The sequence below is a fragment of the Ochotona princeps genome, chromosome 26 (genome assembly GCF_030435755.1).
Source record: "Ochotona princeps isolate mOchPri1 chromosome 26, mOchPri1.hap1, whole genome shotgun sequence".
NCBI classification, from domain to species: domain Eukaryota; kingdom Metazoa; phylum Chordata; class Mammalia; order Lagomorpha; family Ochotonidae; genus Ochotona; species Ochotona princeps.
The window spans coordinates 26,987,513-27,015,205 of NC_080857.1; the positions used below are offsets into that span (position 1 = coordinate 26,987,513).

Here is a 27,693-nt window from a genome sequence, read left to right on the forward strand (position 1 = left end):
AGGATCTTTCTTAAACATTTTTGTGAGAATATAAATTTCCTTTTCTTTACGTTGGATGACCAAGAGTACAATTTCAAAATCATGGATCCATCGACTTCCTTACGGCCTGCATTAGACCACTGCCTCTTCCAGATCTAGTCACAGTTATGCTGAACATGCTTGGTATGCTTCTAACATGGTAATATTCTTTAACACTCAGTATACTACGGAAGGACAGGGAAGGAGGGGGGAGGGAGAGAAAAGAAGGAAGTCCTCACGGCCTGATATTCCCGTCCCCACAGCTCCCAACATCATCATCTTTCAATTTTTCAAATGAACTTGGTGATCCTGATGTGACACAGTGCCTAGCATACAGTCATAGCATAGTGGATATTTATAGGGGATGTTGTGAATTCCGGTGAATAGATCAGCTTGCCTCTGTCCCTTCTCCATCCTCCCATCACCTTCTTCAACATCAAGCACAGGTATCTGTGGTCTGGAGCCATGTTCCTGGAAACAAAGGCAGTAGGCAAGACAGGGGGAACTGCATCTCCAATGTGTAGCCCACAAGCAGGTTGGCCTTGTCTGTGTGGCTCCTTGGGAAATAACAAATGAAGGATTGGGGACCCAGTGGCTTTATGGACTTATTCCAAGGAGAATACGGGATGCACTTGACAGAAAGAATGCTTCTTTGAGGCTCATTAAACTCTGCTCTTTTCATCTTTACTAGACGTGTGTCTGCCGTGCCCTGCACAGTGATGACATTTGAAAGTGGAAGAATCAGGCGGAAATAAAAACACTTCACTTCAGCTCCTGAACCATGTACCCCTTAATTCAAAATGAATCTGTGACAACCAACAGACACTCCTTTCGACTGTGGTGGAGAAAAGCTTGGCTTGTCCTAACAAATCAAACAGAGGCTTCATTATTTTTAGTCTCATTAAAAAAAAGTTACCATAGCAACGGCATCATCACCTAGGGCAAATGTTATCTCTTTAAGTCAATAACATGAGTGCCCACGAATACTTTTCAATAAAATTCATTTCTTCTGTCCTCACCATTTATCTTTATTCGTAAGTCCAGTATTTTTCCACCTTGTCCATGAGAGTCATTAAGAACTGCATGTAACTTAAGATCCAAGGTGGACCTTTCTTGTATCTGCTTGCACAAAGCCATTAATTTTGTTAGTTCCCAGGAATAGGTGGTTGCATTTGCAGCTTTTTCATTTGTAAAATGGCTAGGGTTTCCCAGACTGAAGCCAGGATCTAGGAACTCTATCCAGGTCTTTCATGTGGGTGACAAGGGCCCAGGCAACTGGGCCATTTTCTGCTGCTTTCCCAGGTGCATCAGCAGGGAGCTGGATAGGAAGCAGAGCAGCTGAGACTTGAACTGAAGGTCACATGGGATTCTGGTGTCGCAGACTGTGGCTTGAGCTGCGGTGCCGCAATGCTGGCTGCAGCCCTCTATATTTTTAGAGGACCATGGGGGCAGGCACCTCTTTTCTAGACCACTTTAAGGCTGTAGTCAATGCTTCGGATCCTCTGGGCCCTGGCAGATAGGACTTGCAGGACAGAGTGTGTGCTCAGGAGGCACTGGCTAGCCTCCTTAGCTTGATTCCATATTGGGGAAGAGCAGAAATGACTTGGGAGGATTCTTACAGCTGGCGAAGCTTGTGTGCACAAAAGCATGAAATTTTGGTGGCATTAAAAAATGAATCTAATCCCTTAGACTTTTATCCTACTGAATAACACATGGATTTTTAGCACCAAATCGAAGCATGACAGTTTTGCCTACCCCATGTTCAGTTTCAGAAAAGCTACTAAGTTCTCAGAGCTCCCAGAGACTTGGCTTTCTCTGCTCTAGGGCTCAGAACCCTACTCCATCCCAACATATCATAGTATCTTTCAATGTACCCAGTAATCACTGCTTGCCATGAGTGTTACACAGAACAATGGCATTTTCCTGGTAAGGAAAGTGAAACATCATTTATTGTGTGCGTATCAATGCTGACTTACTTTCCAATAGCCTTTACCAACCAGGGCTGGACCAGGCCAAAGTCAGGAGTCAGGAACTCAATACAGGCCTCACACCTGTTTCTTCCTAACATGCACATTAGCATGAAGCTGAAATTAGGAGCAGAGCTGAGAGTTGGACCCAGACAGCCCAATTTGGGATATGGACATCCGAAGTGTTGTCTTACCCACTACATCAAATGCTTTGAGGCCCAGGAGTGTTACAAGTTTCTTCTAGGTTCACAAGTTGGTAAGTGTCAGATTCAAGTTTGGAACACAAATAGGTAGGACATCTTTGTAGCTCATGGATTTTCCATCTGACTTGTCCTCTACTTGTTCTGTTCATATAATCACTTGCAAATCCTCCAATCTGGAGCTTGGAAGGACCTTATGAGTCTTGGGGTCCAACCTTAGCAGGCTGTTGAGGAGGAAACAAAGAGAACTGACTTTCCAGTGTAACCCCAGAGGAAGATATGCACTGAGAAGCAGCATGGCTGGGATGCCAAAGGAAGTGTCTCCAGTCTCCATGCACACACTCATCACAGGGGCTCCCCTCCTGAGCTGCCCTCCAGGCACCAAGGCACAGGTGTCAGTCACAGCGTCACATCACTCCCAGATCACAACAGAATTGTTACATACGTTCCTCTTCCTCCTCTCCTTATACCCCTAGTGAATCTGTATCTTGTCACTCATTTGCCAAGGTTTCAAGAGATTCATGTGACAATGACAATGAGACAAAGTGAGAGGAGAGATGTTTCTAGCTAGTGATCATATCTATGCCTTTTGCCACGTCTACGGACACATTCAATCACAGGGACTTCAAAAAAGGTGGCAGGTGCATGGGCTATGGTGCAAAGATCTTCTGTAGGAACCAGGGTCCTATGTAACCTTTGAGACTGCATGACAACAAGCTCTCACTCTGCTTGCAGAGACGCAGATAATGTGGCATAGTGGGAGGACTGGGGGAAAGCAGCATCCATGTACCATGCCTCTTTTTCTGTAGTCATAACCAAGCAACAGCTCGCAGCCCTTTGCACCTGAAACATTCCCCGTCACCTTCTTAATGTGGGGGTCCGGGCAACTGCTTCCAACAGACAGAGATGGGACAAGCTCATTTGCTATTCCCAGTGTTGCCAGAAGTTTTGGAAATATTATAAGATGACTGAACTTTCGGTTTTGCCTATGGAGCGTGGAGAAGACATCTATTTATTTGCATAATTGCCAGAGGGTTCAGAGATAAAATATCTAGACACACAGGGGCTTCCACGGTACCTGGTATGTAGTAGATGTGTGGGGCTATACTCTGTCATCATTATAGGGTTAAGGCCAGTGAGGTGGAGCAATTCATATCACAGCTTTGCCTTGTAAAGAGGTAGGGACTTGTGACAGAAAGATGCTCTTAGTTTCCCTTTGTTGTGTGTGACATTGTAGACATGAGTAGGTTTGAGGATACTTGAGAGAGTGCAAGGAAAAAATGGAAATAGCATGTTCATTCTGTTGCAAAACAAATGTGAAATTCATGAGTCGTGTTTTCATAATATGAACATACTTGTATGAATGGCTTTCAAAATTTTTTTGTGTGTCAAAATAAGCTTATTTTTCAATTCCATTTTCAAGACTTTTGTTAAGCACCCTCATGTGCTTCCAGTCTAAAGGACTGAACTGTCATTTTGAGAAACATGGTAAGGGCTGACAGCCTAGGAAGATGGCATCGGGTAAGGTGTCTGTCCCTTTACTACCTGGTACCTGGTTCTGGTAATGTTTACTTGCAGGCTAAAGGAAGTCCTTTATCACATGACTAATTGAATTTTCTTTATTTTCACTTTATTTGAAAGGCAGAGTCAGAGAGAATCCTCTGGTTCACTCCTCAGATGCCTGCACTGGCAGGGGCTGGGCCAGAATGAAGCTAGGAGCTGACAATCCAATCTGGAACTTGAACATGGACACCGAGAACCAAGTACTTTCGCTATCAGTGTTGCCTTCCAAGGTGGGCATTAGTAGGAAGCTGAGTCAGAAGCAGAGCAGCTGAGATCTGAGCAAGAAACTCCAGTGCAGGATACAGTGCTGCTCGCAGGGATGTTAATTACTGCACCAAATGCCTGCCCCTTTAATTTCCCTTTCTGTAGACACACATGGTGATCTGACTTTAGAGGTGCCAGGGTACTGATGGGATCATGGAGCGCTGCATGTTTGAAAAATCAAAACTTTGAGTTAGATTTATTTGCTTAAAGAGTACCTTACTCTGCAAAAAAAATGGAATTACCTCTCCATTTAGTTTCACTGTTTATTTAACACACACCTTAAATGTCTCTGGCTAGGTCATTATTTGCTATGATATGTAAACTCCTAAGGGCAAAGATGATGTCGGCTTCATTTTATTTTCTTTTTTTTTTTTAAAGATTTATTCATTTTATTACAGCCACATATACAGAGAGGAGGAGAGACAGAGAGGAAGATCTTCCATCCGATGATTCACTCCCCAAGTGAGCCGCAACGGGCCGGTGCGCGCCGATCCGAAGCCGGGAACCAGGAACCTCTTCCGGGTCTCCCACGCGGGTGCAGTGTCCCAATGCATTGGGCCGTCCTCGACTGCTTTCCCAGGTCACAAGCAGGGAGCTGGATGGGAAGTGGAGCTGCCGGGATTAGAACCGGCGCCCATATGGGATCCCGGGGCTTTCAGGGCGAGGACTTAGCCGCTAGGCCACGCCGCCGGGCCCTCATTTGATTTTCAGAACACTCAGAAAAATGCCATAGCCGGGTAGTTTTTAAATTTATTTGCATGTTGTTGTGTAAGGCTGGAATATAAACTGTGTTTATATTTTGTTGTTATTTTAACTTCTGAACACCAGAAATATAATGAAATGTCTTCATTAGAGGAGCACCAAATGACTTTAAATGCAGTATAAATGTATGTCTAATGGGTATTTTAAGGTAAAAATATTTTATTAATGGACTTCCTATTATATAAGTCCACCTGGTATAGAAAACAGGAAAAATACTGGAAAGCATAGAAGAGAAATGAAAAGTTATCTTTAATTTTCATGCTGAAAGATAGCCACTTAGCTCATCTTGGTATTTTTCCCTTTATGATTCATTTTGAGAATATAATCTAACACTGCACACTAATTTGCAAACTCTCCAAGAGTTTTCCTCACAATAGGAGTCCCATTCTTTTAGTTAGTAATCCTGTATCTTTTCAGTGAGAGGTATTGCTTTTGTCATCTCCAATGTATTCAAACATGCTGTGGAATGAAGTGTCAGCCACTTGAAACTAGTGATTTACTCCTGTCTCAAAAGAAGTTTGTGGTTACCACAAAGGAAAATCAAATCCATCTTGCCCCAGTGCCTTTGTTCTGCCCAGAGCCAGGTGAGCTACCTCTGATTGTTTCCCCAGGATTATGTCACCCACCAAGGCAACTTTCTGTTTCAGTAGGTGATGTCAAGAAACAAAGCAACACCCTTTCCGTTTATCAGTTTTGGAAAATAGAGACTGGCTTTATAGTCCATGGCTTTGATGTAGTTAGTTGTTCCTGTAAGGATTTGCCTCTCTTGTTTTGATTGACAAGACCTTGGCTATATATTTAAGCAATCAGGCAGCTCAGTTACAGAGGGAAGAGACACAGCAAACTTCCACCTGTCATTGTGGCTTTCTGAAGTGGGGTGTGCTGGGTTCAGCTTTGCAGCAAGATCAGGTAAGCTCTGCCCCATCTTTGGGACTTTGTTTCTCTGGAAGGGAATCTCAGAGATCCTGAAATAGTGGCAGGCCATGAGCTCAGACTGGGAAATGAGTAACTTTGCACCCATTTGAAGGGCTACTCAATTAAAACATAGGCGCTGTCCACCCTTGTTTCAACATCCAGGTGTGCTGTGTGTAGTGGATCCTGGCCCCTAGAACACACTGTAGGTGGCCATGACCCAGATAGAATCAGTAGGAATTTAAATTGGATTATGATGACACAACTAATGCATTAATACAGTATCAATTTGTGATAGGTTGGACAGTTTCACAAATGGCCATTGTGTCAGGCACCAATTTCATGATACCTTTTGCCGTCCATGTTTTGTGATGACTTGGGTTAGGAGCAACACATACAGGACCTATCATTATCAGTGCTCCTCTACCTTTTTCATCATTTTCCCATTAATGATCCTGAAAATAAGACTTTGAACACAGCACGTAACACAGCGTCCAAATATCCAAATAGATCCGAGTGAAGATTGATAATGACCCACATACTGTTGGCTGCCCTGGATTCATCAGTCTGCTTTCTTCCCTCTCTGGTGGAACAGCATGAAGCAGCCATCCCTTGTCCTTGGCCCCATGGTCCTCCTACTTCTGGCTGACTGCGGCTGTGCCCTCAGCCTCTCCAATGGGAACCTGCGCACCTTCCTGGGCTGTGCTGTGAGGGAGTTTACCTTCCTGGCCAAGAAGCCGGGCTGCAGGGGCCTTCGCATCACCACAGATGCCTGCTGGGGCCGCTGCGAGACCTGGGAGGTAAGTCAGGTGTGAGTGCTGGGGCGGCTCAATGCTTCAACATCCTTCCCCACTCCCCTTTTTTAGATATGTGAATTTGAACTGGGGAAACTGCCATTTCCATGATTTACAAACAAAACAATGAGATGACAGCTTCCAAAAATGAGCTACAAGATTTCCCTCCTAACCAAGCCTTGATGAGATTTAATGATTTCTGTGGCACTTAAGAATCATCCCTGGAGGTCAATGTGTGTTTCTATTGTACTCATTTAATTCCACACGGAGGGAAGCCTGTAAGAAAACTCTGCTGTATTCCCTCCCCTGTGGCAAGAATAACCAAGAAGGAGGCCCTAAGCTGCCTGGAAAGAGTAGGTTCCAGGACATTCCTCTGTGTCTCACCACTATCTGTGCCTCTCAGGTTGCCTGGAATCCTAAAGGATTCACTCAGACAGAGCCAATCAGCTCCTGTAGATTGAGTCTGGCTTGATCCCTTTAGAAGTGTTTCATTGTAAATAGGGACTCAAAAGCAATGCCAGAATCCTCCTGGGCTGAGATGAGGAGTTTGAGGGGTGAAGGGGATGAGGGCCCTGTAGCTAGCTGCTGGCTCTTCTCACCAAGGCTCTGTCAGCTCCACTTCCATCACTCTTCTCTCAGAAACCATTCATCGTCACTCACGTTTGCAATCTGAATGGCCAGCTGTCCAGGACCACAGCAATATGGCGGCCACCTGCTTTCCTAGGCGTACACATGCTCTTAGCTCTGGCGCCAACTGACTGGCTTTTACATTGTCCTCACAAGATCTCATCTTGTCTCTTCTCTCCTTTTGCTTCTCATTTCCATCTGCCATCGTCATGTTTACTCCTTGACACCTGACTCCAGTGCCAATAGCTTCTGCAAATCCTCCTGCCTCTTAGGTCACACCTTGACTGTGTTCTACCTTTTGTTTTAACTTTTTGGAAGGGTTGAAGTGCACTCTGGCAGGATTCACAACTTTTGTCCAAGTGCCCATGCACAAACGAAGAATTCAACAAATTGGAAGGGATTGACCAGGCAGCTGTTTGACCTAGAAGTTAAGATACAGGTCTCTCATGTCGGAATGTGTGTTTGGCTACCCAGCTCCAGCCTTTTACTAAAGCAGACCCAGAGAAGAAGACCTGAACTGAGCTTCCGGTCTCTAGATTTGCTCCCCAGCCTTTGGGGTGGGGGTTAATTTGCTCTGTCTGTCTCTACCTCTCAAATAAATGCATAAAATTGTCTAACTTTCCTTGGATTTGTGCAGCTGAATGGCAATCAACTTTGAAACCCATGAGCGACATCCAAGGTGATTGCCATTAGGAGCATCATCTTTACAGGGACTCGGAGAGCAGCGTGTTGTTCTTGTTGTACTTAGTTCAATTTTCCATGAGCTTTGTGAAGCATCGTGTAAACTGCAGTGGGTGGTGATGGGAGAGGGGAGACCAAGATCAAGATTATCCATTGGCTAAATCTTGATTGAGCAAGCACTCCCCATGTATCCTGGACCCTTCTGGGGGTTTGGGATGTGGGAAAGAATGAAATCTTATTTGAGCTTGCTATTGGGAGTAGATAAAAATAAGCAAACCAATGAAAAGCAGGTTAATTTCGCATATTGGCAAATGATACCAAGAAAATGAAGCAGGAAGGTTCTAATGGGTGCCCTGTTTTCTACTGTGGGGACAGAAGCCCATTCTGGAACCTCCATACATTGAAGCCTACCACCGAGTCTGCACCTACAATGAGACCAAACAGGTGACTGTCAAACTGCCCAACTGTGTCCCTGGAGTCGATCCCTCCTACACCTACCCAGTGGCTGTTCGCTGCGACTGCGGAAGCTGCTCCACGGCCACCACGGAGTGTGAGACCTTCTAAGGCGTGGTCTGCAGAACACAGCTCGTGGCCTTGGGCCTTGTGGACCCACCTGCAGTGGCAGTCCACGCTGCTCTACCCCCCGGATTGTTTCAAGGACTGTTTAGCTTTGCCCATGCTAGTGGAGGAACTTAACTGTCTTCTCGAGGCCAAGTCAGGCACAAGGGTCAGTCTATATGCTTGTCCTAAAAATGTGAGACAATATTTGTGCCTTAACCAAAGTAATTGCACATTCATGTTTCTTTACCTTCAGTCTTGGAACATGACTTTAGTCTCTCAGTCCTTCTCCAATTTGGATTTATGTCAATGATTTCCATGCACTGAATATGAACAGGAAGTGGGCCTAGAAAGTCTTTCAATTCTCATCTTCTATTCAGGTGCAGATTTCCATCTGGATTTATGCTTCAAGAGCGAGAAACAGAACAAAACCCATGTACTAGTTCTCTTTACTGCATAGGAAATCCAACTGCAAACTTCCATCGAGAAAGTGTTTCCTTCTAGATAACTAACAGAGCAGTTATCTATGCAAGAAATAGAGCTTGCTTGGCTTGACGCAGAATAGTTCTAATTCTAAGGTGGTTGGATTTACACAGTTCTTTTCCCAAGCAATATTCCCTAAGTTCCTGTAAGATACTTAATTAACATTCTTCTTTAGGATATAACAGGGAAAAATACTTAACTGAAAGCTATCATTTAAAACTAAAACTTATGAAACTAAACTCATGTTTTTAGAGTGTGACAGTTTTCCCAAGCAATGTTAAAAGAGTGACTAATTCAGTATATTTTAAGTGGGAATTATCATTTATTAAACTGAAGCTTTTCCTGTGTTTGTGGGGATGACACTGCACTGTCAGCTCAGAGGGGAAAAGTTTGTGAGTGCCTGGCCTTTGCCCTCTGTAAAATCTTACCTGAGCTGTTCCTGTGATTTAAAAAAAAAAACATTGTTATGCTAATGACTGCAATTCTGGCATTTGGGGGGTGAGTTTTACCTTGTTCATTTTTCATAATATGCTGAGAAAAATCTATATTAATGTCAATAAAGCATGTCTTTTGAAATCATTAAAACACTATTTTTAGTCTTTCAAATACTCGCTCTATCAGTGAGAACAGCTAAAACGAACAAGGGGAATTATTTTTACTTAAGCCTTAATTTGGGATGTCATGTTTAGTAAGGGACACAGATGACTCCGGTCGCTCTGGCCCCAGTGGTGGTGCATTCTGGGGGCCAGGAGCCCCCTTTGAAGGAGGGATAAAAGAAACTCCATGAAAAGCAGGAGTCAGTTGCTGGGATGGATGGTCAAGTACTGAGATGCTGCTGTGGGCATGTGGGGACAGAGGGTAAGAACAAGGTCCACTCCAACGCTCAGTGGATCCGCTAGTAGCTAAGGAAGGGACTCCAGTGGAAAAGAGGAAATGAGCGCCTGGGTTTTCTCTGAGTCAGCTGGGTGATGATTAGGTCGGATGGCATCACTCAACCCAACTCTATGAACTTTCCACAAGACTCTCTGAGGCCTTAAAGGGCTTGGCACATTTAAAGAAAAGATGACCACAGCATCAATAAAAATCATGGCAGGAAGCAAAGGATATGCCGTAGTGAGAGTTTGTGGAGAGCTGATGGAAAACAAAGAGGCTGTTTGTAAAAGTGTGGGCAGAGTTAAGGAGATCTGCCAGGTTGGGGAGCAGAAGCATTTCTGTCTGGCTCAGAAACACTGGGCGATTTGAGGCTCGGTGAATGAGAAGATGGAGTGAGTGGTGGATACCAAAAAGTAGCAGAGACAAGAGCAGTAGCCTGACAAGAGTGGTAGCCTTTTCTGAGGGCACATAGGTTCTACAAAATGAGACCAGTCAGTGAGGGAGGTGGGGAGCAAATACCCCCATTTCATTCTCCGTCCACCCCTTAGTCTTCTGTTGGATGAAACAGAAACTGACAGAAGGCAGAGCATGAGAGAACTCACAGATACAAGCCATAGGTGTTGACCTCGTGGGCAGCATGTTGAGGGTTGAAAGTGAATTAGAGGAGGCAAAATCCTATGGAGATCTCTTTTGGGAAGCTTGGTTAAAATGCTCTATGCAGTAATGTTGGCTGGGAGAGCCACTGGGTGTGCTGCGGCATCATTCTTACTAAGATTTGTCGGGGAAGCAGTATGACAATGTGCATGGACTGATATGGAGACACCAGGATAATGGGCATGGCATGAGATTCCTGGGTCCTTAGGTGCAGTCAGAGCTCTTGGAGCCCGTTGTGAAACCTGCTTGGAAGTTAACTCTCTTCTAATGCAGCTAGAAGGCAGAGTGGGCTGAAATCCAGACCTAAGACCCAATAAAGACTGAATCTTCAGCCGGTGCTGTGGCATAGCCACCTAAGCCTCTACCTGCATGCGCCAGTATCCCATATGGGCATCGATTCACAGTCTGGCTGCTCCACTTCCTGTCCAGCTCCCTACTAATGAGGATTCTGAGTTGTGGGTGGCTCTGCTTCCAAATCAGTTCTCTGCTAACGAGCCTGGTAAAGCGGCAGAAGATGGCCCAAGTGCTTGATCATGCCATGAGGGAGAGCCAGATAGAGTGTTTTCAGGTTTTATATGAATATGTTCTGGCAGTCCCACCTCTCAGACTTTTGCTTCTCCATCTTCTGCCAGACTATTTGCGGCATCTTCTCTGCATCGCTTCATGTCACCATTTGGCCCATGCCTATGATACGGAATGAAGGCCTGGTAACTGCTGTCTCAGGCTAGATGCCCATGCCTGTGTACAGTTTTGTTTTTTAGTGTTTTTATACACAGGGTGGGGTGTGAACAGGGAGGACAAATCATGGTCCAGTGATCTGTAGAGAAAATACAAATGCATTTCAAAACATTCATGCAAATTTACAATATCTTTTAACTTCATTTTTCCAAGAGCAGTTTGGGGTTCCTTGGTATGTGACGAAGCAAATAGAAGTCTGTTCTGTGTTAATGACAACAAGGATACAAGCATGCGGAATATCTGTACTCAATCCTCTTGCCATCAAGGGTTCCACGCCATGAGCGATGAAGACGCATGCTTTATGCTTCAGAAATTTATCTTCATTTTATAAGCGCATAGATGCGTGACTTGAATCTTATTTTGTCATGAAAGCAATTTGGAGAAACACCAGAGTTTCAGCACAAAAAAAATACTTCAGACTCAGAACTTCAAACTGGTTGCAGCTCTTTTATTTCTGATTCCAAAACATACTTTTACTCAAGCTGGATGGCACAGGACAAAGAAGGAAGGGTGCCGAAGGTCCTTCCGTTCACCCAGGAGGTGTGTGCAACCTCTAACAGTGGCCTGAAGGTCACACTCGAGGAACAGGTGTCATGTAATGTTTGCTACATCAGACAACTGGACAGGAATTCTTCAAAAAGCATGTGGCAAATGAAATCAAAAGACCAGGTACTTTTTGGTGAAACATCTTTTGGAATCCATGCAATATATGGTATCGTGAAAAAGTTCATGAAGAATGCATGTTGTAAAAACACTGCATTTAGATAACCAACTGTTTTTGCATCAAATAAACTCCCTTTTCAAGAACCTAGTCAATGTGAGAGGTAGAGAGATAAGGGAGAGAGAGCGAGAGAGAGAGCGCGCTCCCACCTCATGGTTTACTCTGTAAATGTCCTGAGTGTTTGGAGATGGAGCTGAAGCAAAGAGCTGGAATGCAGTCCAGGTCTCCTGCATTGAAGCTGGAGCCCAACTACTTACATCTGTTGCTCCCAGGGTCTGCATGAGCAGAAAGCTACACTTGGTGGTGACCCAGGGATTGAACTTGAACATGGCAGTGTCCTAATTGGCATACTAAGTCCTACACTAAATGCCCCTGCATCCCATAAACATCTTTTGACTCTGTTTTTTTTATAAACGTTCCAAAGTATCCTTGCATGTTCAGATAGAAAGACTCTCTTGTGGACCAGCTTTTTTCCCCTCAGTTTTAAAGTGCACATATATCACTTGGGAATGTTGCTAAAATGCAGATGCTGATTAAGTAATTCTGAACTTGACCTGAGATTATGCTGCTCTAACTGGCTCCCAGCTGCTCACAGTCCCCAGGCCATGCTTGAGCAGCAAGTGGCTGGATAGCGTCCTGTTCTCCCAGAGGCCTGGGAAAGGCAGTGTGCTGGAGTGATGGACCTTCAGCCACCCAGGGAAGAGAACAGGAAAAGGCAATTTCATGACTTGTCCATGAATTATGGGAAAGGTACACAAGTTGTGACTGTGCAAGATGTGCAACGTGAGGACAGCATCCCACGTGTGGGCAGGCCACGCTGTCCTGCCTAGGGATTGCAATGGGAAGAGCATGAGCTGACATTGCTGGAACACAATTCTGCTGAGTGTGCTCCAGCGCTGATTCCTGGTAAAAAATGGAAACCAGGTGAGGATGAAGAATGCATTAACATTCTTGCTTGTGATTATTCTAGGAGAAAACTCTGATTGTCTAAGAACTGGTTTTAAAAATTGTTGAGTATGGGGCGTGTTCGGGTGAGTTGGGGGGAATGTTGTGACTCACCAGGTTTAGCCACCCTGAGTGACACTGGTATCCCATTTCAGAGCAATGACTCTGAGTTGCGGGTGGCTCTGCTTCCAGATCAGTTCTGTGCTGATGAGCCTGGTAAAGCAGCAGAAGAGGGTCCAAGCACTTGGCCACCCCATGTGTAACAGCCTGATGGGATTCTAGGCTCTTGGCTTTGGTCTTGCTTGGCCCCAGCCATTGTGATGGTTTGGGGAGTGAAACAGTAGCTAGAGGATCTCTCTCTAACTTTCTCTCTGTCACCACAAATCTTAATAAAAACAGTAGGAGGACATCATTGGACACATCAGTTAAGCCAGTATTGGGATGCCTGCATCCCACATCTCAGGGCCAGGGTCTAAGTCTTAGTTCTGTTCCTGATTCCAGCTTCTTGCTAAGGCAGACCTGGGACACGGCAGCGATGGCTCAGGTGGCTGGATTCCAGCCAACCATGTGGAAGACCTACATTTGGTTCTTGGCTTTGGCCCTAGCTGTTGTCTGCCTTTGGGGGAGTGAACCAGCAGATAACTGCTGCTGGAGGTGACTTAGCTGTGCACTTATGAAGCTGCGCTGCATAGAGTGCCCTGTGCAAGAAGGGTTTCTTCCCCCACCCTCCCCACCAAGAACTAAGACTTGCTTGCATAGGTCACTGGGAGGCTAAGGTAGCTTCAGTGTGAGAGTCAGGTCTAGTCCCAGGGGTTTCTCCCTTCACACTCCAGACAGCACATCCTCTATAGCACCAACCAGATCCGGTTCAGCAAAGACAGTAGCCTTTGCTCGGAGGCTAGCAGCACCTGCTGGAAACCACAGCCGAATTACCCCACCTGCATGAGAGCACTTGAAAGATTCATTGGGGAAAAACATAATTACAAAAGAAGTTTATTTTGGGGGCAAAAGAAATATGTTGAACTGCACACGTAGTTTTTCACAATGCACATTTATCCCATGAAATGATTGATGACCCTGCAGAATTATTAGAAAACTTCAGAACCACCATAGAACTCATAGTCAGAGCAGAACTATCAGGGCAAAGCATGTTACAACACGCACAGGCACCAAAGCAACCCTGACACTGACCCAAGATCCCCTCAGGAGAAACAAAATAGATCCCGATCAAGATCAGTGCTGCAGCAAAAGCCCCAGTTCCCTGGAGTGGAATTCCAAAGCCAAGAACTCTTGCTACTCTTTTGCAGTGTGGTTGTGCCTTTAACAAGCAATCATGGTATTTAAAACTATTCCACTGAAGATGAATAAATATCATTCTTGTAAGTAACTGGTTTTCTAGATTCCTTTTGTGGTTTTGGGTCATGGGTCATGCTGTCCTGCATTTCTTGCTACCTTTCCCCTGCTGGCTTGCTGTGTACAAGAGGTCTTCAGAAACTTCATGCAAAACACATATTGAGAAAAAAAAATTTATGCACGGATTTCAAGATCTTTTGTGCCAAAATAAATTTATCTTCTTATTTATTTTCCCATGAACTTGGAAAAATATCCTCAGGTTAGCAGAGAAGGTCAGAGAACGAGGCCCTCCACTCATGGCTGGTCAAGACCCAGAGAACCTTGCCCAGAGGGACATCCAGAGGTGGCAGTATCATGACATTGGCCTTGTGGACCCTGGGCTGTGTTTCATCTCCAGGCCTTTTCTCCCAAAACCTCTGGGGACCAGGTAGCATTCCCAGGCTTGACCCTGCGAGATTTGTCAGCTTGGGTTTTGGCCTTGTGTTTGATTTTGGCTTCCTCTCCTTTGTCTTCATTTCTTTTCCCTAAGTGCCCGACTTCCTTTGTAAGAGATTCAGTTCTCCTGGCTTGATATTTTCCTTTCTGTTTCCAAAGGTCCTGGGAATGAAAATATTTTGAGTTTCCTTGTTTGTTCTTGGATCAGCCCTTCCAGGACTCTTTGGAGATGAGCTGGGGACCTGTGATTTTCTCTGCCTTCTGTCAGCGAAAATACAGGGTTGGTCTTAAAAATGAACAATAACTGGCTAGATCCTAAGCTCCAGTCAGACTTTCCTCTAAAGCAAAAATTCCCATTGCTAACCTTTCATCACTTTAGTCTCATGGATGGATTTGCTATGAATGTGATCCAGTATCCCGAGAGACCTGCTTCAAGTCAAATATTTCTTCCCAAAAACATTTCACAGAGTTCCTAAGTCTCCACACTTATTCCTTAAACAATGGCATTTTTGCTGACCTCAAATACTGGAGTTAGATTCCTTTATTTTCTGATAAAATTTAGAAGCTAAAAGTGACTAATCTTTGATTTTCATTTTAATAGTATTTTCTGATGGGGTTTTTGGTGAAAATTGTGTATGATGTTAGCCACATCATTAGTTACTCTGTCATGGACCAAAATTCTCCCAATGGTTCTTTGCCTATCACAACTGGATGTGATAACATTGGAGTATTGGAACCAAACTCCACTTCCTCTCATTTGTGTGCGACTCAGTTTTTGACTTCTCAGTTTAGCCCTTCCTGGGTTAGGATTGTGGTAATTATTAACATCAGTACTCATTCATAGGATGTATCTCTTCTTGCCCAACTTTCCTATTGTGAACTTGGCTTTGACTTGGGTCTTAGAGCTTTTATGTTTCCAGTGTAGGTAAAGGAACCCATTAATTCTCTCTAACTACAGAATGAAAATATATCTTTCAATTTAGCAGTTTGAACAATCCATCATATTGGGATTACTTCGGGTTCCAGGCTTTTTAGTACACAGATACAATGCTTATCTCTAGTTCACTACTGTCTTGATGGATTAACCTATATATAGTAGCCTAACTACCTGAAGTTATGTGTTCAAAATGTGGCTGAAATCTACTGGATAAGCACATAAAATTTCTAGAATACGTCTATAAAAACTATAACTTAATGACATGTGATAATGAATGCATGATGATAGGGGGTTGAAAGGCATTGGATGGGAAGCAGAAAAGCTGAGGGATATCCCACTTCTGCTGCAGCACAGCTTTCTAGGCCCAAGTTTCTCATCTGTACCATGAGGAACTGGGGTATTACTTCTGAGACTGTTTCTAGCTCTGGAAAGTTAAGATTCTTCTCTCAGAGATGAGTTGCTATGTCTTGACTTTGGAAGATGGAGTGGCCCATGAAGGCATCCTTCCTCAGATCTCGAGGTCTCTTTCTGCATCTTTGCTTTCGGTTTTATTCAATCTTATGGTAGAATGCACTTCTTTAGTGAACTGAACTAGGCATTGCCACGGGATAGGGAGTACATGATGACTTTGACAGAATGGCACTGAGTCACGTAGAGTTGCTTTGTTCTGCATTGTTTTAAGGACTCTTGGAGCTGTGTTCTACTCAGATGCTAACAATCTCCGTCATGTTCTGCTTCTAGTCCAGGGAGGGATTTCCCCACCGAGAACAAGTTAATCCCCATGGCCCATTTGGGAGGTGATGACCTGCAGCACCGCTTGCCTGTGGAGTGCACACATCTGGAAAATTCTCCTTGGCGGAACAAACATGTTGCTTGCAAGTTTTCATCCAATTCAATGAGGAGTGAGGAGTGGCCCTTTAACAAGATGTAACTACCCAATAATGTAACACATCCAGCTAACAGCACTTCCTTTGTTACAGGGCTAAATGCTCATTATTGTTTGTAAAGGATGAAATCATAACCTTGGTAGAGTTAGAGTTCAGACACACTTGATTCCCATGGGCAAAGGCAGAAGGTCGTTGTTTTCTTTAAATGTCAAGCTTTGGCTTACAGAACTCCTATTTTCTTGAGTGTGTGTGTGTGTGTGTGTGTGTGTGTGAGAGCAAGTGGGAAACCGTGTTTGAAATGTGGAGGATGGGAAAACACATTTCAGAAGCTTTAAACACTCACCCCAAAACTCCTAGCTGAGGGGGCAGTCTGGAAGGTCTTAACGGAAAGGATCCTCACTGTATCATTTCCTTTTCATGTGCTTCTTGTAGGAGCAGCCGGGATGAGGCGTTTGTCCTTCTGCCCCTCTAACGGAGGGGGCTTCTTGAATTTGGAAAGTCTTAAATTAGAATTGCTATGATTTCATACTGCAAAACACACTTAGCTTATGCTTTTACAGAAAAGATTAAGCAGCTATCCAGGTACACTGGTAAGCAAAGAGAGTAACTGTGGCCTCTAATATAAGGATAGGAAGTAACTCATTCTGTGATACAAGAATTCCCGGGTGTTTGGAGTTATCATAAAGAAAGGGCACATGGTTCCTTACTGGGAAGTTTCACTTCTCAAGTCCAAAGTCCCTGCTTTGTATAGTAGCACAGTATTCTGGAAATGGATCCAGGGCTTGGCACAAATCTGGACCTGAAATAGACATTTGGGGAGATGAATAATGAAAGAGACAGGGACAATATTTGTATACATTTCCAGTTGTAACTGGAAAATGACATTTGGAGGGATGGGAGATTACACAAGACAAGGTGAGGGCAGGCAGGAAGTTGAGGCACTTTGCTTGACTTTTGGAATTTTTTTTTGACTCTTGCCTTTTTAAATGTCCATTGGCGAGATCCTTCTTTTGGGTCAGGAGGACAAGGCATGGGTGAAAGTGTAAAATTAAGGGGGAAGAAGGGCCTGCCATGGGGAAGGGAGGCAGCAGGAACAACTATTGAACAAAGAATATTTTAGAAGATGAGTCCTGCCCTCTTCTCCCCCAATCAATTTTGAGGAAATGCGGAAATGCTACTTTCTTAAGCATAATTCATTTCGTTTGTCCATTTGTTGGCTTGATTGCCAGTGTAGTAGAATAATGACAAAACCCAGACCACTACCTACCAACTTACGCACTTGAAGACTGAATCTTTGGCAAAATAAAATTTGGGCATGAAACAGCTCAGATGGTGTTTTTTTTTTTTTCTTGCCCAACCATGCTCACAGATCATGGCTCTGTACATTTCCAACAGTTTTTAACATTTTCTCATGCCTCCTCATAGTCTGGCATTCAGCAGTACATGCTGGTTCTGACAGCTTTGGTAGAAAACACGATGAAAATGTGAGTGAATATAAAATGCTCCATCTCTAGGCTAATTTGGTATGGATTGTAAAGGCCTGAGAAAACTGGAAATTAGGACATTTCTTGGGATGCTATAAACGAATATAACACACATGGGTAGAACAGCAGATTTAGAAAAAAGAGGTTAGTACGGATGGGATTCCCATATTTTGCAAAAGGCATAAAATGAAGCCACCGCTGTAGGATCCGAGTCTGGTTTTCTTGGCACGGTTTCCTTCTGGTTAGCTCCAGGTTCATGGGAGGAAGCGATGTGAAAGGCAAGGCGGCATTGAGCTTGGCTTCCAACGTGCTCCAAGAGCGCGTGGTCGGAAGGCCAGTTCAGCATTGGCAGAGTGCGCACAGTGGGACGCTGCAGGCTGCAGAGCAGGTTAGCAGCCGTGGCGGCTGGCAGGGCACCGCCCTGGAGGACACCGGGGGCCGGGGACAGGCGTCTGTACGAGGGGGTTCCTCTGTGGTCGTGCCCTTCTTTTTGGCTGCTTCTGTCTGGTTCCGCAGCCTGGCTGCCTCACTCCCCGACAGCTGGGGTGGAGGCCTGTCTTCAGCCACTTCAAGCGATTGAGCAGCAGCCGCGGCACTGCAAGCAGCGTTTCTGCTTTTTCTTGGGGTGGAAGATGGTGAGGATGGCTTCGTCGAAAACTGCTTTAAGACCTTTCTGGGTCAGGGCTGAGCATTCCAGGTAGCACTGGGCTCCAATCTTAAAGACAGAAGAGAGAGAAGCATTAGAGAGAGGCAAGCGGTGGTGGCCAGAAAACCCTCCTCTGTCTTAGAAACAGCTTAGGGACTGATTTCAATTGGGTTTTCTCTTCTGCAGTTCAGCTTGTGTCTGCCAACCTAACTTTGTTGGTTTTTAGAAAACGTCTTACATTTCGATTTTAGAAATGAATGGTTATGGGGCTTGTGCTGTGGCATAGTGAGTTAAGTCATTGCTTGCAGTGGATGCTGGTCCACTTTACATCAGCTCCCTGCAATGCAAGCTGGGAAAGCAACAATAAAATACTTGGGCCCCTGTACCCTTGTGGGAGATCTGGAAGAAGCTCCTGTCCCCTAGCTTTGGCTTGGTCCAGCTTCCTGTTGGCTTAGCACCTGCTGTTGCAACCATTTGGGGAGTGACCCAGTGAATGGAAGGACTCCCTTCCTCATCCCATCATCTGTATCTCTCTCTGCTTTTCAAATAAATAGAATAAATCTTAAATAAGAGAGAAATTAGTGGCTGAAGATCATTTTTGTTAAGCAACACATTCTGAAAGTGACCTACAACCATTTGTGTCTAATATAAGAATATAAAAAATATAGAACACCAGGAGAGGATTCAAACCAGTGATATGGTTGAAATGTATTTTCTGAACAACAGAGCTATCTAAAGTTGTTTTTAGCATCCTCTCCTTTGCATGTGGAATGTGAAAGTCAAGTACAAGTAACATGTATCTCTTTCTGTATGTGCAATGGCTCAATGCCATCTTGGTTGGCCAGGTCCATAGAGTGGGTGGTGTGGTTTTATTGGTCATTCTTGACTAAAAATTACCTCTTATAGGCTATCTGATCGGTATTGCTATTCAGTGTTAGCATACTGCTAAAGGCATATCTTTTCTCAAAAAAAGATTAATTTTTTAAATTGGAAAGACAGATTTACAGAGAGAAGGAGAGAGGGGCTGAAAGATCTTCCATTCTCTGGTTCACTCCCCATGTGACTGCAACATTTGGAGCTGAGCTGTTCTGAAGCCAGGAGCTAGGAGTTTCTCTTCCAAGTGGGTTTCCCACATAGGTGCAGGGTCCTCAGGCTTTGGTCAATTCTCAGATGCTTTCTTAGGCCATAAACAGGGAGCTGGGTGGCAAGTGGAGCAGCCAGAACACCAGCCTGCACCCGTATGGGATGCCAGGGCTTGCAATTGAGCCATTGCACCAGTCCAAAGGCATGTCTTAAAGAAATTAAGCAAACTCTAATGTATAAAAATAAAAATGATATTATACATTTAGTAACCCAGACATCTTCTTTGGCAGTGTATGTTCTGTATATGTGAGTGAGAAAATATTTTGTACTTTCTTTGGATGAGATTTCAAGGCTTTGGATGAGTGCATTCTGTGGTGTATTCGAGAATCGCAACACCTCCGTGAGAAGTACACAAAGTGAGGTCAAAACTATAGATCCTCACTAAAAAGATAATCTCAGACTGTGTAGATCATGTGAACTTGCTGGGAAGGAGACCTGGGGATTTAATTGCTTATAAGCTCAGCCTGAACCAACATTAGGATGTGGGTCTTTTTTTTATAACAAAGGCACCTGGAGCAATACTTCTTTTTGTCTCACACTCTAAGCATGCCTTTGAAAAACAAGGCCTTTGCAGGGGATGCTGGCTGGCTGGTGAGCTTTTGGAGATTCCAGCAAAGGCCCCAAACCAGGCAGCAGAACTGTATGCCTGGCATGGCCAGTAGCTTATGCAAGCGAGGAAGCAGGGCTAGTGTGAGCCTACAGGGAGAGGTGGAGCCCGCAGGAGGCCGTCAAGTACATGCCCCATGTGGGAAGGTTGATTCTCTGTTGTCCATTTTTTTGCATTTATCAAGAGGAGCAGGTCATTGGCTATTTTTACCAATATTTTCCAAACACCCAGCAGGTCAAGCAAAGCCCTCTAGGGAAATCTTTTGCTACACAACTCGTTTGCAGTGTATGTACTTCAGGAAGTAGTTCTTCAGTTTATAATCAAGAGGCAACAGCCTGTGACAGGTAAAATGAATGTAGCAAGGCATTAACTGGCAGGTGAAAGAAATAGGCTTGGAGTCTGGTCTCTTGAGGTGTGTTCACTTCCTTGCTTACTGAGAGTGTCTATGAGGCTTATCACTCAACTCTGCAGCAGCTGGTCAAATGGACAGTGAAATGAGATTACCTACCTCTTTGAAAGGCCACAGACACAGAAACTAAGCTTGAGATAAAGCTGGGTCCTGAAACAATTTTCCAATCTTTCTAACATTTATCATGCTCCCTTTTGGTCTCCAAGAATGGTGACTGCAGAAACCAAGGGAAAATGCCAAGGGCGTGGATTGAAATCATGGGTGGATGTTGAAAATGTGCTTTATGGCTTTTGTTTCAAGCATAATTTGGCCCTTGGATTAGAAAATAATGGAAAAAAATTAAAGACAGATAGAGTAGAAGAGCAAAAGGCAGAAGATGTTCCTAATAATGTCATAGTGTGTTGCCTTTTGGGATTGTGCCCAATGTTTGTTACATACACATGGGGCAGGAATTCAGCCTAGCAGTTTACATCCCTGTTGGGGTATCCACTGCCCAAGATGGAGTACTTGGTTTCAAGTCCCAGCTCTGCTCCTGATTCCAGATTCCTACTAATGCAAACCAATGGGTGGCAGTGGTACTGGCTCGAGTAGCTGGGTCTCTACCACCCAAATGGGAGAACTGGGTTGAGTTCCTGGCTCCCTGCTTTGACCTGGCCCAGCCCTGGCTACTGCAGGTATTTCGGGAGTGATCCAGCAGACAGGAGCTTTCCATCTTTGCCCCTTTGCCTCTCAAATGCACGATTTCAAAATCTCATTAATCCAATGAGTATGTCAACTCAATAGCCTTGAGTTAGTTCCAGGAATTCCTGGAGAGCTCGGCTGAGCTCAGCGCCCACTGAGGGTCTGGAAAGCCGGTTGGGCTCCCCTTTGGTGCTACCCCTCAGCAAGTCAGAGTTCACCTTCCATGGTGCAGGAGGAGCCCAGACTTGTCTTTCTCTGTTCTGACGGTTCAGAAGATAAATCACAGATAAAGGCATTCTTGCGCAACTGGGTTAACATAACCTCATGCTGTACTGATAGTTCCAGGAAAAGTGGCCAACAGATTTGGGGTGTGATTTGGGAAATATGTGTGAGAAACAACTCTGTTAGGAGGTGAGTATTATTACCAGAACTTGAGTGCTGTTTGGGTCAGAGTGAAGAATTTATCTTGGTTTGAGGAAAAGACGCAGCCCACGTTAGAGGGATTGCTAAGAAAAATAATTCCGTGAGCCCTCAAAGATGTGCCTTGCTTTTCTTACACACGAACTTTATCTGCATCTCGGAGCAGAATGTGTACAATACAGCTGTGGGACCTCAGAGCTTGGGGACCCTTGTTAGATCTTTGCTGCCTTCTGTATGTACATGACTTATTTTCGAGATAAAGGAGATAATGCTATTGTACACAGAGAGAATGCTTTCCTGAAAAATTTTCTGATTGCAAGAGCTCGATTGACTCAAAACCTGGGGAATTTATCAGAGATCTACAGAAAACATGAGCTTGACAAGAAGAAATGAACAAACTCACCAATCCTCAGTAGCTAATCAACTGGAGGAAAAACTTAGTACTTCTTCCAGATTGTCAAGGGATCAGACAGACACTGAAAGGAATAATGGCAGACAGGGGTCCTCAGACAATCAGAGGCCTCAGGGGGTAAGCCTGTGGGGCAGCAACTCTCCCTTGCTGGGTTACACCACGTACTTTGCTAATTCATTTCATCATCTCGGGGGCGTCACCAGGTGGGATCGGTGTTGTGGTGCAGTGAGTTAAGCTTTAGCTTGCGATGCTGACATCTCAGATTGGAGTGCCAGTTTGAGTCTCTGCTGCTTTGCCTCTGATTCAGCTCTCTGCTGATGTGCCTGGGAGAGCAGTGGAAGACAGTCCGACTGCTTGTGCCTTTGGCATCCGTGTGGGAGGCCTGGGTGGTGTTCCACACTCCTGGTTTGGGCCGGTCTTGTTCTAGTTGTTGTAACCTTTTGCGGAGTGAACCGGCAGATGGAAGATCTCTTTTTCTCTCCATTGACCTGCCTCTCAAATCAATAAACCACCATCCTTCTCTTATAGCTCAGGAAACTGGGGCCCAGAGAGGCGAAGTAACCCTGCTGCAGCCACACAGCTAAGAAAACAGCAAAGATTAGAATCTGGCACTCCTGGGCCCGAGTTTTAACCACTGGGCTGGGCTATCTCACACAGTGTAAAGCTATGTGTGGACGAACAAGGCTTTGAATGGGGGGGGGAGTGAGTGTGCACGTACAACAGCATGAGAGAAGCAAAAGCAAAGGAAGGCATTTCCTTGCAAAAGAAGAGAGAGGAGAGAAAAGCTGAGTGGGGCCAACAGAATAAATCCGTCTCTAAAGGAGCAGGGGGAGCAGAGCTATTCTTCGTTCCTTCTTTGAGAACTGGAAGGGCTGCGTACCAACATGGCAAAGGCAGATAGCCAAGGAAAGGAAAAAGAACTAGAGAATGTATGAGTGAATCTGTATTGCTCTAAACTAGTGAGGTGAGGCTGAACATTCCCAGGCCAGCCAGGGTTGCTGCTGGCTTTTCCAAGACCGTAAAGCTGGGGATTGCCAACTCAGGATAGATAATGCCCAGGCACTGCGTTAGTGTAGGCTAGCATGGAATGGTGGGGAGTGTGGCTGATCGGAGGGCACACAGCTGTTGTACCAGGGGGTACAAGACTGTACACGTTGCTGAGGAAATGCTGGTTTAGAGCGGCCACATCTGATTTTGTTCTTAAAAAAATCAAAACCATGCCCTGCTTATGAAAGTTTCCAGAGCTTCAAAAGTTTGAATTAATTTGCTTTTAAAAATGCTGGCACAGACTGATGGAAGCCTTGGTACATGACATTGGGCCCTTCAGTTCCCTTGTCTTCCTGTGCTTTGAAGGGCACCTTGCCATGTGTTTATCTTTCTGTCTGGGATTTTTTTTACCCTGGACCCCTAACTTTGTCCATCTGTGTTTATTTACATTTATTTTATTTATTTGGGAGAGAAAAAGAAAGGAAGAGAGAAAGAGAGAGAGAGAGAGAGAGAGAGAGAGATATCTTCAGTTAACGATGTATTCTCCAATTGGCTACCACAGTCAGGGCTGAGCTGGGCCAGCCCAAAGCAAGAGCCTGGAACTCCATCTGGGCCGCCCTATATGGGTGGCAGCGGTCCACGTAATTGAGCCGTCATGTTGCCTCTGAGGCTGAGCACCAGCAGGAAGCTGGGCTCAGGAGGGGGAGTAGGGGCCCAAGGATTCAAGTTTTGGAAAGAATATGAGGAGACTTACAAAATTAAAGTGAAAAGAAAAAAGAAGTTAAAGGATAATTTATTTTGGTGCAAATTAGTTTTGAAACTTACATGTATGAAGGGGGTCTTCAAAAATCCAGGACAAATATGCGTTAAGAAAAAAAATCGCATGGATTTCAAAACAATGTTTGCACTCCAGTAAACTTATTTTTAAAAACTCCATTCCCTACAAGCTTTGTATGCTAGCATATGCATCTTTAGTGTATAAGAAAGAAGCCCCCCACCCGGGCATGTTTTCAGATGACAGGAAGGAGTAGGGAAAGCATGGACAATGAGCCCAGTTTCCAGGGAGCTCTGCCACCCTCTTGCTGTATGACCTGGACTTCCCTAGGGAAGTAGAAGTGATAAGATACACACCTCAGGGGCTGCTGGCAGAATGAATTAAGACAAAGCCAGCCCAGTGCCCGGTGCCCAGCCCAGCGCGTTAGAAACACCCTGTAAATGCCCTTTCTTTGAACCACTTGACAGAAGGGCCAAAGAGAGGACACACACAGCATCTCTGTAATTACACCAATCCTGATGAAACTCGTTGCAATCTTGCTTGGCTTTCTTTTAAATTGGATTTTGTGAGCTCAACGTGATTCTCTCTGTAGCTGAGAACCGTTGCTAGGAGAGACAGGTAAAAGGCGGGGTGAAGCCGTGAGAGCTCAGCCATTGTTCCCGACATAAGCCTGCACGGGCAGAGGGGAGGCTTCTCCTCAGAGGGGAAGGAGCAAGTTCCCCCGGGAGAAGGGAGGGTGGCTGCCAGAGCGCGAGGTGGGGAGGCAGTGCAGGAGCAAGGGACACCTGCCGATGTGGAGAGGGGGCTGGTCCACCAGTGACCTCCTGGTTGCATATGCCTTGAAATGACGCAGAGGTGTGAATTACACAAAGCTGTGAATTACATGTGCTTGTTTACACTCCATGGCAGCATCTGAGGCTGTGCATAGTATGTTTCATTTATTTCTGTATCTATTTATTTGAGAAACAGGGCAGTGAGATAGAGAAGAAGAAACAGATCACTCACATCCATTGGCTAGCTCCCCAAGGAGCAACAACAATTGGATCTGGGCTGAAGTCATGGGTTGTAAACTCAGTCTGGGTCACCTACGTGGGTGGCAGGGATTCAGGTACTTGAGCCTGCTGCCTCCCCGGGTGAGCATTAGCGGCACGCTGGCATAGGGAGCAGAGCCTGATCTTGAACACTGGCACTCCAAAGTGGGATGCAGGTGCCCCAATCAAGGTTTTCACTATTTATGTATTTATTTGAAAGATGTACTTATCTACCTGAAAGTCAGATACTGAGAAACAGAGGGACACACACATACACAGAAAGAAAGTTCTTCCTTCTGCTGGTTCACTTCCCAAGTGGCTGCAATGCCCAGGGCTGAGGCAGCCCTAAGCCAGGATCCAGGAGCTTCATCTGGGTCTCCCACATAGGTGACAGGAGTCCAGACGTTGGGGCCATCCTTCATGCCCCAGGTAATGGTAACTCCTGACTCCCTGTGTAATTTTTCCAGATGCCAGTCTCTATGTGGCTATTCATTATCTGGTGAGAAATAGTGGACCAACACAACCCTGCCAGATCTCTCCCAGGAAAATCCACAAAATGTCTCTGTCTCATTTCCATGAGTTACTCAAATAATTTACCTAAGATGTATAAACACACGTCTGAACCATCCCTCTCATTAACACTAGACCTGGCCAGTGGATGCTCCAGGGGTTGCTACATCAGTTAAGCACTTCCGCTGCACCCATTCACCAAGGTTTCTTCTTAGTGGAAAACAGACAGTGTTGGCTGGTCACGATGCCAACCAAATAGCTCCTCCAGCTGGCCTGGGACCTAGAGGAGGGCACCCATGGGCAGCAAGAGGATGCTAAACGCATCGAGGCACACGCAACATTGAGACTCGCAAAGCAGACTGCCAGCGGGTGTTTAAAGTTCATGATAAATGTGATGGTTACCGCTCTGGCCAGCTTCACGCCATGCTCATAGGTGAGAGGCTTCTCCTTCATGTACAGCAAACGCGCCAAGGTTTTTGGATCATCACGGAGGTCGATCTGGAAGCAAACACACACATGCGGTCAGTTCATTCAGCTGCCATTGCCAGGCATTGGAAACGGAGCCGTCATCAGAGTGTTGGCGCCCGCTGCCGAATGTTTTTGAAGTTGGTGGATTTTGTTGAAGAAAGCGCATGCTGACGCCGAGTTGTAAAAGCAAGGCGCCTTACGTGTGCCCGCATGCACCAGTCTCTGTACTTGCGCCCTCACAGCGGTTCCTCCTGGGGCTGGACTGCTGTCGCAGGTGTTGCTGAAATGTCCTGTGTGATCCTAGATTCTCCTTAGAGACAGGCTTGTGCGCTAACCAGCCGGTATGAACGAGCTGCAGTGCCCTGTCTCATTGGATCCCAAATTATATTATTTAATAACACATATCCTGAATCTGACCACTTTTTTTTTCCAAAGTAAATCTTCACCTGAAATGGGGCGACATTTGCTACCTCCGAGGATATTCCAACAAGCCTTCAGCAAGACAAGTTCCAAAAAAGAATTTCCAAAGTGTTTGCTCAGAAATACGCATTGATTTCTTGTCATTGTAAGCTGGTTCTGGTAGCTGGGGTCACTTTGACACACCCATCTTGTGATTCTAAAACAAACATGGACTTCAGCTAATAAAAAAGTATTAAATAATACACACAATGACACTTTCACCTCATGACTCTAATTCAAGGCTGGAGAAAGAGGTCTGTTTTGGGGGGGAAAAAGTTTTTTTTTTTTTTTTTTTTTGGATGAAACCAGAGAGAAACTTCCTGCTGGTATTAAACGGCTCCATTAGCATCTCAATCATGAGCCAAGTCACCATGCACACAGTGAGAGCGCCTGGTCACAGGATTACTGCGGGAGCCCCCGTGCGTTGTGTCCACAGAGGACTGGAACATCCATGAGGGGTGTGTGTGTGTGGGAGTGTGTGAGTGCATGAGTGTGAGTGTTGTATGAGTGTGTGTGTGTGTAGGGTCTCTCCTCTGTTGCAACCCCTCCCACCCGCCCTAGCTCATGTTGGCACCTGGGTCCCGATGAGGACATAAGGCACATGAGGCATGCAGTCTTTCAGCTCCGGGACCCACTCCTCCTGGACGTTGTGGTACGAGGCAGGGTTGACGACAGAGAAGCAGATCAGAAACACGTCCGTGTTGGGGTAGGAGAGCGGCCTCAGCTGGTTGTAGTCCTCCTGTGGGGAGAGCAGACAAGTGGGGGTGCAGCTTGGTAAGCGGGGTCTCACGTGCTCCAGAGAGCCGAGAGGTGCACCAGGCAGCGGGGCTGGGGATCTTATCTTGTGCCCTCCCTGGCCAGGAGCCTGGTGGCGTTAGACGTGAGGAAATCAGGAGTTGGGAAACTTTCTGCTGTGCCCCGAGATGAAGTATGGTCGTTTATTCTTAGACAAGTTACGAAGTTCAGCCATTTATTTTACCTAAGAATTTAAAATTTAAAGCATACAACATGTTTCAAGCACATGTAAAGACTACAGCCAAGTCAATTAACCTGCATATAGCTATTTTTCTTTTTTTCTTCTTTTTTTAATAGCGAGAGCTTCTAAAATTTACTCCTAGGAAATTTCTGTGATATGACAATTTTATTCATTGTGACCTCTGAGCTGTACAACAGAGCTCTAGATTTATTCCTTAAATGTAATTGCAACTTTATACTGTTGACAAATACCTTCCCACATCTGGGAACAACTATATGTATATATGTCTGTGTATATATACTATATATATGTA

General features: G+C 45.1%; 2 protein-coding genes across 2 annotated transcripts in view; one reads left to right on the forward strand and one right to left on the reverse strand.

Annotated features, from left to right (window-relative positions):
- The first annotated feature begins 6,282 nt into the window (after positions 1-6,282).
- Positions 6,283-8,679, forward strand: GPHB5 (glycoprotein hormone subunit beta 5). Its single transcript, XM_004584493.2, has 2 exons — positions 6,283-6,486; positions 8,164-8,679. The coding sequence occupies exons 1-2, from the start codon at positions 6,283-6,285 to the stop codon at positions 8,350-8,352; spliced, it is 393 nt and encodes a 130-aa protein (XP_004584550.2). The 3' UTR covers positions 8,353-8,679.
- A 9,548-nt stretch (positions 8,680-18,227) lies between these two features.
- Positions 18,228-27,693, reverse strand: part of RHOJ (ras homolog family member J) — a 168,377-nt gene continuing 158,911 nt past the window's right edge. Inside the window, exons 4-6 of the mRNA XM_058655107.1 lie at positions 26,979-27,143; positions 25,880-25,975; positions 18,228-18,571 (exon numbers count right to left, since the gene is read on the reverse strand). Of these exons, the coding sequence (XP_058511090.1) occupies positions 18,425-18,571; positions 25,880-25,975; positions 26,979-27,143 (408 nt within the window). The 3' untranslated portion in view covers positions 18,228-18,424. The remainder of the gene's footprint in view (positions 18,572-25,879; positions 25,976-26,978; positions 27,144-27,693) is intronic.